Genomic DNA, 11,100 nt, shown 5'->3' with positions numbered 1-11,100 from the left:
TCAGACTTCAACCACAGAAATCACTAGTGTCCTCATTTCCTGACCGCAATAGTCTGCAACTATTCTGTCATAAGACAGGAAATGTAGCAATGGAAGTTCTCTTTTCTCAAAAGGGACCAAGATTTCCTTTCTGCTGTCTGAGTTCTGTGGCTTCCTTCTGGTTAAAACTCAGTTGCTTCTCTCTACCATAGTTTCAGTCCACCCCGTGTCAGCTGTGGCATTTACGCATTAAAACCTTCAGAGACCTCATAGCTCCATAGGGTACAAACATAATTCCAGTATCTAACAGACTGCTCTAATGGCCCTCTTCAAGCAGGCTTTACCAGCTAGTACATTATCTCATTAAAAAATTTATAAGTCTAACACATCAATAATTTTGAGTTCTAGAAATAGGAAAAAAATAACTTAGTATTGCAATAATAGAATTTATAATTTATTTTGAGTAGTGATGCATGTACATTTTGCTATTGGATGAAAATGCTGGTTATTGGATGACTTTAATTCATTCAGCTTTCTATGGCTTCCCTATAGTTTAATTCTAGTTACTCAGAACAGCCAATGCATTTCTTTTTTTTTTCCTATGAGTTTAGGTATGTATACAGAGGATAACCTTCTTGTGAATGCAGAAAACATTAAGATGTCCAAGACTTTGTCTATTCCCTTCCTTCCTTTCTTTCATTGTGATCAAATGAACTCCCTGCCTCATCTCTCATGATTTCCATTTGCCCCTGTTTTGCCTGTTCTACTCTAATGAAAATTTATTTCAAACCCAAAACTTACTTTTTTAGTTTGAGTGCTTTTTTTGCCTGGCCCCTCCCATTCCTTTCTCTCTCACCCATCACTCCTTTTTCTCCTCTCCTCCTTTCTCCTCTCCTCCTTACTTCCCTTTACTTCCTGTCTCTTCTCTTATCCCCCACTTTTATCTCTGTCCTATACAGGACTTTCTTCATTCCCACAATATTTTTCAGTTCCAAGTTGAGCTGTAGAAATCCTCCCAAAAGCCTTGGTCTCAGTTTGGGAGGGCCTCTGCTTCTCATCAGGAGTATGGGAGTAGAAGTCTTTTGGGAATGGGGAGGTTGTAAAGCTGAGTTTATCTTCTTTTGCCAATAGTGCCTAACAATCCTTATGTCTGATCCATTTGCAGTTTCTCCCCATTGGTATGTCAACAGACAAAACCCCACTAATGAATCAAAATGCTTAGCTCTCCAGAAGTAGACCTCATTACCATGTTGATCTCATCTCCAGAGAGCTGGCTTTGTTTGCTTGAGATGACTAGAATCTAGTCCCCTCTCACAGGAAGTGAGAGGATACCTGGTGAAGAAAACAAGTTTTGCTGTGTGTGAAGATGTTTGTGAAAAGGAGTAACATATTGACATTGAGGATTCATTAGGGAGCTCCACCGGTGGAAGATGGTCTGTATTTCCTGGACTAGTTTCAGTTGCAGCTAACCTCTTTAGCTGTCTCTCTAAATATTTGCTCTTGTTGTAGAGACCCATTGTCATTTGGGAGTCCTCTCACAGATCCAGCGATAGCTGATGTCACACGATGCAGCATCAAATGTCTTCGTCAGGCCTATAGTGACACAGTTGAAGTTCTGATCCTGATTGGTAACACTAAACAAAGAGAGAAAGCAACAGTAAAACTTCTGGCTTCAGTTCTGACTTTGGCTGTTAGTGAGGTGAGGGTCTCATGGGAGCTGTGCATGGAGGGGATGAAGCCTCATCCAACCTCACACCCTCCTTCTCTGCACTGTGTCTTTCATCCTGACTTAGATCCCTTCTTCTCGACACATCTTCTCCAATCCAGCCCTATGCCTAGCGCTTCTGCTCAACTCTCCTGTGAACACTCACAGATTCCAAGAAGCCAGATCTAACTTGCCAATGTTAGGTTGGAAATATGTGCTACCACCCCCCAGAAAATCATATTTTAGTATTGGATGCATGTTTATAACAGGAAAGGTCACAGGAGGAGGAAAGGGATTTTAATCTTTTCCTGGACTGGAGCTGACTCTAAGAAAAACTTGGGGGAGGCAAGCTATTGAACTTTGTATTCTTCCTTTCTGTCATTCAGATCTTCCAGTTTGACCATAAAGTCTCATTCCATGAAAAAGTTGCATGTGATTTGGTCACAAGGAACTGTGGAATTAATTTATCGTTCTACCCTGTTGCTATGTGAAATCCAACCCATTTCTTACTTTTCTCACTCCAGTTCAACTGATTGGGAGTAATAAAAGCTTTCTTTATGGCATTCTGGTGAAGACATGGAGAAATAATCCATGCTTAGCACATCACAGCGCCTGGTGTATGGTAGTCACTGAGTTGATATTAATTTTTCTCCTTTGTAAGGAAATCCAATTGCAGGTTGTGAACCCAGCTTGTTCCTTGTCTGGCTCATCATTTTCATAAAAACTGAAAATATTACAGCCTCTTCCAAACTTTGACTCCATAGAATGATGCTAGGAAGTTATCTCTTGTGAGTTGCAGGTTCAGCTTTAAGGTATAGATAAGGTATATAATAAATTTTCTTTAAATGAAGGAGCTATATCTGGAGAAATGAAATGTTATGTAGTTTAATGGCTTATGCAATGTCATGTGATATATAGCAGCAGCTACCTGTGTGGGTGTTTGAAAAAGATAATTTGTTATATGAATAATATTCTGTTACTTTTACATTATGCAAAATGTTTGATATCTCATATGGTAAAAAGGTGAGCCAGAAAGAAGTGGGTTGGAAGCAACTTAGAAAAGCAGAGCAGAGTCTAGTACAAGCCTTTGAGTTGTCTCAGTCTTGCTCTCAGGTTTTGTCTTTTTATGCAAAAATCCCTAGGGAAATGCAGGGTGTTCACATACTTGCCATTGAACACAGAGTTGTTGACCCAACGCCACTTTTTCTCTCCAGGTTGACGCATCAAACCAACAAAGTACTTCTCAGCACCAGCTACGTCCTGAAGAAACTTCTAGAAATTAAAAAAGAAGCTCATTAGTGAGCTCCTCACTGCTGCATCCTGAGCAGGTGGTCAAAGGTCGGTCTGGTTCTAGGAACCAGGTAGGCAGTGGAGAGCTAGGCAGTGGGTGTCGCTGACACTTGCCATCAATTCCAGGGAAGTTCTGAAACTTTGCAGGGAGCAAGATCACCTGGATATTTAACCAAACACAGACAGCCTGGTTTCTGGTGCAGTAGATCCAATGTAGATAATGAAGAACTTATGTTACTGACAAAAGCCCCTGTGATGTCAGTATTGCCTTCCTGGGTCAACCCGGAAGGAATGGGAAAGTAGGACACCATTGTCAAAACTAGTCATTTCTAATACACATTTTATATCTGGCATGCCTCTCTTTGTTGGATTTTCATCATTCTAGAAAAATTCATTTTGACTAGTTGATGAATGGAATCTAATTGATGACATAAAAATGAACCCACACATCTGCAGACACTTGATTTTGAGAAAGAAGCCAAAACTACGTAATGGAAAAGAAAAGCATCTTCAGTAAGTTGTTCTAGTCTAACTGGATGGCTACATGTAGAAAAATGCAAATAGATCCATACTTATCACCCTGCACAAAACTAAAGTCCAAGTGGATCAAAGACCTCAACATAAAACCAGAAATAATAAATCTATTAAAAAAGAAAGTGGGGAAAGAGCCTTGAATTCATTGCCACAGGAGACAACTTCTTGAACAGAACACCAACAGATCTGGCTCTAAGATCAACAATTAATAAATAAGACTTCATGAAGTTGAAAAGCTTCTTTAAGGCAAAAGACACTGTCAATAGAACAAAATGACAGCCTACAGCTTGGGAAAAAATATTCACCATCCCCTACATCTGACAAAGGGCTAATATCTAAAATATAAAAGAATTCAAGTAATTAAAAATCAACAAGCAAAACAATCCAATAATAATGGGGTAAAGAGCAAAACAGATAATTCTCAACAGAGAAATACTGAATGGCTGAGAAGCATATAAGAAATGATCAACATTATTAGTCATCAGGGCAATGCAAATCAAAATGACTCCGAGATTCCATCTTACACCTGTCAGAATGGCTAAGACAAAAACTCAAGTGACAACACATGCTGGAGAGGATGTGGAGAAAGTGGAACCCTCCTCCATTGCTTGTAGGAGTGCAAACTTATACAACCACTTTGAAAATCAATTTCATGTTATCTCAGAAAATTGAGAATAGCTCTACCTCAAGACCCATCTATACCCCCGCTGGGTATATATTCAAAAGATGCTCTACCATAACGCAAGAGCACTTGATCAATTATGTTCATAGTAGCTTTATTTGTAATAGCTAGAATCTGGAAACAACCTAAATGTCTCTCAACCAAAGAATGGATACAGAAATTGTAGTACATTTACACAATGGAATATTATTCAGCTATTTAAAAAAAAGGAAATAATGAAATTTGCAGGCAAATGGATGGAAGTAGAAAGGATCATCCTGAATGAGGTAACCCAGACTCACAAAGACACACAATGGTATCTACTCATTTATAAGTGAATTTTAGCCATATAGCACAGGATAATCATACTACAAGTCATAGATCCAAAGAAGATAAATAACAAGGAGGACCCAAGGAAGGATGCTTAATTTCCACTCAGAAGTGGAAATGGAATAGACAAAAGAATGAGGTGAAGGGAGGGACAGGGTAAGAGAGGGAGCATCGAGAGAAATGAGGGTCAATATAAGACCTGGGGAGAGTGAGGTTGCGAAGACAGAGGGCTTACAGAGAAGAAGAGAAACCTTGGGTGTGGAGTTCTCTGTGACAAGCTGGAGCCCTAAGACAGGGTGGGCTTCTAGGAGGAAAAGAGGGTGACTCTAGCTGATACCCCTAGTAACCAGGGTCATGGAAACAGAAGAGTCTACTCTGTAAGCAGACATGACTCCTAGTGAAGGAAGGGGAATTTCCTACCACCCACAAAAACTTTGACCCAAAATTTACCTTGCCTACAAGATGGGCAGGGACAGAAATATAGCAGAGATTGAGGAAACGTCCAACCAATGCCTGCCCAACCTGTGACTCACCCCAAGGGAGACATAGTTAATGATACTGAACTATGCTTGCCAAGCATAGCTGTCCTCTGAGTGGCTCCACCCAGCACCTGATGGAAACAGGTGCTGAGACCCACCATTAGTCATTGGGTGGAGCACAGGGAGCCTTGTGGAAGAGATAGGGGAAGGATAAAAGGACTCAGAGAGGACAGGAGCTTCACAAGAAGACCAACAGAGCCAACTAACCAGGGTCCAGGGGGGCGTGTGGAGACTGAAGCACCAACCAAGGATCATGCATATACTAGACGTAGGCCCCCTACACATATAGCCGATGGGCAGCTCTGTCCTTATATGAATCCTCTAGTATGAGGAATGGGGGCTGTCTCTGACATGGATTCTGTTGCCTGCTTTTCCATCACTCTTCCCTGACAGGACTACCTTGCCAGGCCACAAGGGAAGAGGATGTGCTTAGTCCTGATGCCACTTGATATGCTGGTGTGGGTGGGTGGGGGCTCCCTTTCTCTGAGGAGTTGGGGAGTAGAAGGAAAACAGGATGGGAGGGTGGGACCAGCAGGAGAGGAGGAAGGGGCTACAATGTGGATATCAAATGAATAAATAAAAATTAAAATAAAAAATTTAAAAAAGAAAAAATTCACATCCCCAATTACATTGAATGGAATGAAAAAAATGTATTGAGAGTTATAGGCAAAACATCAATGTTGTGATCTTTTTCTGTGGTCAATATGCAGAGAAGGCTGGTGACTCAGGTAGTGTGGTGAAATTGGATACACTGAAACTTAGATAGTAAATGGAGGAAACGGAGGGATCAATTTCTACTCATCTTCTTCTCTTCACTCTCTGTTTTCTCTCCCCATCCTTCCCTGTCTCTTTATTGCTCCTGATTTTCTACCTGAAAACATCTTGCTTTTCCACTTGGCTACTGCATCCAAGAAGTTTTGGCTTATTTTGGCTAAGGAGATGAATTAGTTGGTGAGACAAGTCCCCAGGACCTATGTGATAGCCCAACTTTGGGGTGACTTGTAATCCCACCACTGCTATGGCAGGGTGAAAGGCAGGAACAGGAGGATCTCTGGGAGGCTTGGAGAGGAGAGCAGCTAACCTAGCTCTGTTACAGTGAATAATAAGGTACCCTACCTCAAACAAGGACGAAGATGAGGCTGTTCTCTGACCCTTGTATGCCTGCTATGGCACATGTGTGCCCACATGAACACACACACACTAAAATATTACTTTTCTTTTCTCTAATTTCCTCATTGCATATGTATAAAACATGCATATTAATATGGCTCTTGGCCAACACAAGGAAAAAGGATACATTAAATAAAGCTGTTAAACAGTATTAGTCTATTTTCATTATCACAGAGGTAAACTATTATCTGATTCTTTGTTTTTCACATTATTGATATTAACACATATTTTTCTTATATACCTTGAGATGATACATTGATATCATATCTCCCTCATTTACTATATATATATATATATATATATCTCACAAAATATACTGTAGTTTTTCAGTAACTTAAACTTTTATTGTATTTAACACTCATTCATTCACTAATTTTTGTGCCTGTTGTTTTTGTGAGCACATGTGTATATATTCATGTCATACCTAGGACACTTTTGGAGGTTAGAGAGCAGCCTGAGGGAGCTGGTTCTCTCTGGGAACATGTGGGTCCCAGGGATTGAACTCAGGTTGTCAAGCCTAGTGGCAGGAACTTTTACCTGCTCAGCCATCTTTCTAGGTTCATATGACACTTATTTATTTATTTGTTATTTATTTATTTACTTAGGAGTATTATTCTTTTTTATTATTGTTTATTATTATTAGTTACATTTTATTAACTCTGTATCCCAGCTGTATCCCACTCCCTTATTCCCTCCCAATCCCACCCTCCCTCCCTCAGCTTCTCCCTGCCCCTTTCCAAGTCCACTAATTGGGGAAGATCTCCTCCCCTTTCATCTGGCCCTGTTTTATCAGGTATCTTCAGGACTAGCTACAAAATCCTCCTCTCTGGCTTAGCAGGACTGCTCCTCCCTTGGGGGGTGGGGAGGTCAAAGAGCCTGCCATTGAGTTCCTGTCAGAGATAGTCCCTGTTCCCCTTACTATGGGAAACCAATTGGTTATTGAGCTACCACGAGCTTTGTCCGAGCAAAGGTTCTAGGTTATATCCATACATGGTCCTTGGTTGGAGAAACAGTTTCAGAAAAAACCCCTGTGCCCAGATATATTTGGTCCTTGTGGGGCTCTTATCCTTTCCACGTCATACTAACCCCCCTTCTGCTGAAGGTTTGGTTATGAGTCTTAGTATCTGTTTTGAAATGCTGCTTGGTAGAGTCTTTCAGATGCCTTCTGCAGTTATTTAAATTAATTTGCTTATTTTATACATATGTATGTGCTCACATGTGTGTAACATACTGTTTCTGTGGAGAGCAGAGGTCAACTTAGGGTTGCTTCTTTCCTTGTATTGTGTGACTCTCAGATCTCTGGGATTGAACTCAGGTCTCCAGGCGCAGTAGCACCTGACTTGATCCATTGAGACATCCTCTAGGTCCTTAACCCACTTTTGCATGCATTAAGCTTTTGGTCAGTCTTTGTGCTCTAAATGTCTTGGTCCATCCCTAGGTTACAAGCCTTTTGTTGTGGTTTATGAGGAAGACAACAGAATCTGGATTTCCAGTTTAGATGAAAGTGAAGAACCTCCCAATCTCAGGTTTAGAAGGACTGTGAACTTCCGGGCTAGGTTCATCTCTACTCCTCCCCATCATCCTCCCCATCCTTCACCGAACTGTCCCATAGGCTCCACCAACTGCAGCCGGGGTAGGGCAGACTATTTCATTACACCACCCCAATGCTTTTACCAGTTTCTCTGCTGTGTCGACAATTGCTAGTGTGGATCCTTTGGTCGCACAGTCATCCCTGCTCTTTTCCCAAGAGAATTCGGAGGTGGAGAAGAAAAAGCATCTTCCTAGTTGAAAGTCCCAATCTTTGGGACAACCTGGAGAGACCGGGGGAGGAGGAGCAGAGACAGAAATGCAGAATGAAAACATGATTAGTGCTTTGCAAAGCGAACCCTGGAACTGAGTCAAAAAATGATGGTGCATGAGTTTGTTTGTAACTGCTGACATCAAGTTTTCCCAATTCGTGGAGAAATCCCATCACTCTACTTTCCCTGTCCCTAACATAAAGGGAATGAGAGCTCTTCATGGTCCCTTGGAGAAAAAGTCCCCTAAAGAATGAGAGGATGGGAAAAGTCCCGGAGAATCAGCTTGTGAGTTCCGAGCGGGTGGGAGGAGCCCAGGATCATGTACCTGTTCCATAGCTTCTGGTGGGAATTAAGCTCTCATTATTCCTCCCAAAAATCTGTGAGACTGAAATGAAAAGAAAACCCAATGGTTACCACACAGCAAACTTAACAGTCATTAGGCTGTGGGCTGTTGGGTCCTAAGCATTTGTGCTTTTCCTGAGCAAGGCTCTGGATTTGATCCCTAGTACCAGTAGGGGGAGAAAAACAGGTAGAGACAAATATCTATGAGTTTACTGTTCCTTTCCACACATGTAAAGGAGAAAAGGACCTATGTGTAGCATGTGTATGCAAGTTTCTTAGGAACTGTTAGAATTCAGGGCGTAGAAGCTGGATGCTAGAGAGATTACCATTCAGCATGTTAGTGGTCCCGTAGCTCTCCGTAGGGATGAAGCCATCGTGACTTTTGCCAAAAACCTGTGGGACTGCAAAGAAAATCAGCTGGTGGCTCAGCCGCAGTGTGGCTACAAATGAAGGAAGCAAAGGAGCCACAGGGGATGCCAGGGAACTGTGGCCAGAGGGGAGAGCACTGAGGCTTCTGCCTCTGTGGAGGTGTGGATATTTTTACTTGTCTTCACTTACCTACTTGTGTATCTTTTCTGCTCTGGTTATTGTCATTACAGGTTAAAATTGGGTCACAAGGAAAATACCACTTACTCAACCTGCAGCAATTTACTCACATTTCCTTCCTCCTTCATTTTTTTCCTACTGGCTTCAGAACTAAATCTTTGGCAGTGAGACTTCTTATAGTAACAAATTTATAGAGAAGGCTTTATGCACACACACACACACACACACACACACACAAACACACACACACATGCACATGCACACACCCTCCACCTCAGTTAAATCTTCCTCTTATAGTTAGCTCTTTACACAGCCTTATTAGATTGAACTGGAGCAGTATGTTCTAAACTATAGCGACAATGAAAACCCAGGCTAAATATTCTAGTTTAGATTATCCAATGAAGACTTGCTCCGCCCTCTTTACACAGCCAGCTGTGCACCACTATTGTAGACCATGGAACCTGACCCCATGTATGTGCTACAGTGTGGGAAGACAATGTGAAAGAACCCAGGCACGGAGTCTTTCCACTCGATCTGGCATGCTGAGCAGAATGAAACAGTACAGATGCTGGAGAGAAGGCTTGCACAAATACTCACAATACAGCAGAAATACGGTCATCCCAACGGCTTTGATCACTACTACGATAAACCCTGAGATGACCATGTGCCAGTTCATGATGATGTAATTCAGAGACCTGTGGGATCAGAGCAACATCCTGAAAATCTGGGGGTAAAGCTGCTTTATCCTGCCTTAGCATAGTCTCTTGGGGAGGGTTGGAAGGCAAGCATTCTACTAACAGGTGAAAGGACATGGCCCAGTCATGTCGAGAACACTCATGGGAGATCTGCCGTGCTGTCTCTCCTTCATGGATACTTTAGCATTAGGCCTTAACCTTGTCTCCATTTGTGGTTTCATAAACCCTGTATAAATAAGTAAATCTCCTGGAATTCAAGAATACTTAGTCTTGAAATGACCCTTGCTTACAAGCTTATAGTCTTGGCAATGCTAAATGATCTTATAGAAGCTGCAGTCTCCAGTGTGTCACTGGTATGTGCCAGATGAACAGAGGACAGACAGACAGACAGACAGACAGACAGACTTACCTGGTCTCCTTCTGGAAGTCTGGCTGATGGACAGATAGGAGTCTGTTTGACAGACTAACACTTGGTGCTGAGAGAGAGCAGGGGTCCTTGTCTCCTGAGCGTATGCTCCTGCTCTGGTAATGGTAACGGGTAAGGTTCTGGTTCGCAGCAGCCGCTCTGTCCTCGAAGCACCTCCAAGCAGACACTTCTTCCTGTTCAGTGCTCTTGGCAAAGGAGTGGGCGGGGCCAAGAGGGGAAGGGAAACTCTCACTCTGTAGGAGGAATGTTCCGGTCAGGGGAAGAGTTCTAGAAGAATTTGGAAAACCACCTGCCTCAGCTCAGATTGACCCTTCTTCCGTTAACTTTCTGTTGCTAGTAGGATGAGGTCTGGCCCAGTGTAGTGTGTGCATCTTTGCAGATCCCTTCTTTCATGGATGTTAAGTACTCAGCCATGTGCTAGCTATTCTCTTAGCACCTGGGATAGATGTGGTGGATCCATGCCTCTCATTGACACCAAATCTGCCCTAGTATTATTATCTGCCAGCAACCCTGAACTGAAATTCTTTTATGCATTTTCTCTTTGGCCTTGTTTTCTCATCATGTATTCACATAACATACCTTTATGACCACATAATCACACAGCATAATAGTACCACCTGTTCTGTCTGTCTGTCTGTCTGTCTGAGATACACTATAAACTTCTTTATATTCTCTTTGACTAGATAATTCTCATGCATCCTTTAGATCTCACTTCCTTCAGAAAAAGTCTTTTGCCAATCCTCCACTCACCCGTTCCACTTAGGTTTAGAAATCCCTTACCTAGTATCATGATACTGGGTACCAGTTCCTTGGAAGAATTCTTGCATGGTTGCCTACTTGTGTACTCTACTTTCCATACTCTGAAACTTTGAAACCTAGAGCTGTTTACTTTCCCATTTCTGTCACTCTGAAGCAGCCACAATACTTGGAGTATTGTGCTTAAAAAATGGCATCTGATTTCTAGGCCTGTCATTCAAACTTTTATTTGATCTACAAAATAAATCTTTCTGATCATTAATTTTTGTATGACACTACTTACACAACTGATGACTTTGTAGTCATTGTTTTTAAAGATAATATAAA

General features: G+C 41.9%; 1 protein-coding gene across 4 annotated transcripts; it reads right to left on the bottom strand.

Annotated features, from left to right (window-relative positions):
- Positions 1–411: 411 nt before the first annotated feature.
- Positions 412–10,198, bottom strand: Clec5a (C-type lectin domain containing 5A). 4 transcript variants are annotated; one of them, XM_021646270.2, is made up of 7 exons: positions 10,000–10,198; positions 9,493–9,590; positions 8,676–8,750; positions 8,333–8,392; positions 7,883–8,019; positions 2,850–2,956; positions 412–1,613 (listed from the first exon to the last, which is right to left on the bottom strand). In XM_021646270.2, exons 2-7 carry the CDS (start codon positions 9,569–9,571, stop codon positions 1,499–1,501), a joined length of 573 nt encoding a protein of 190 aa, XP_021501945.1. In that variant the 5' UTR covers positions 9,572–9,590; positions 10,000–10,198; the 3' UTR covers positions 412–1,498. The 4 variants fall into 4 exon arrangements, with proteins under 4 accessions (XP_021501945.1, XP_021501948.1, XP_021501946.1 ...); XM_021646273.2 differs by having other exon boundaries at positions 2,854–2,956; XM_021646271.2 differs by lacking the exon at positions 8,333–8,392.
- Positions 10,199–11,100: the final 902 nt, after the last annotated feature.

The sequence above is a fragment of the Meriones unguiculatus genome, chromosome 3, assembly GCF_030254825.1.
Source record: "Meriones unguiculatus strain TT.TT164.6M chromosome 3, Bangor_MerUng_6.1, whole genome shotgun sequence".
Taxonomy (NCBI): Eukaryota; Metazoa; Chordata; class Mammalia; order Rodentia; family Muridae; genus Meriones; species Meriones unguiculatus.
Note: the sequence above shows the minus strand (reverse complement) of the source record. Positions and strands in the feature narration are given on the sequence as shown.

Coding starts and splice junctions, on each gene's coding strand:
- Clec5a (XM_021646270.2), bottom strand. CDS start 9,571: ATGAACTGGCACATGGTCATCTCAGGGTTTATCGTAGTAGTGATCAAA. Junction 8,393..8,675: donor GACCACTAACATGCTGAATG/GTAATCTCTCTA, acceptor TTTTCATTTCAG/TCTCACAGATTTTTGGGAGG. Junction 2,957..7,882: donor TCGACACAGCAGAGAAACTG/GTAAAAGCATTG, acceptor TTTAATTTCTAG/AAGTTTCTTCAGGACGTAGC.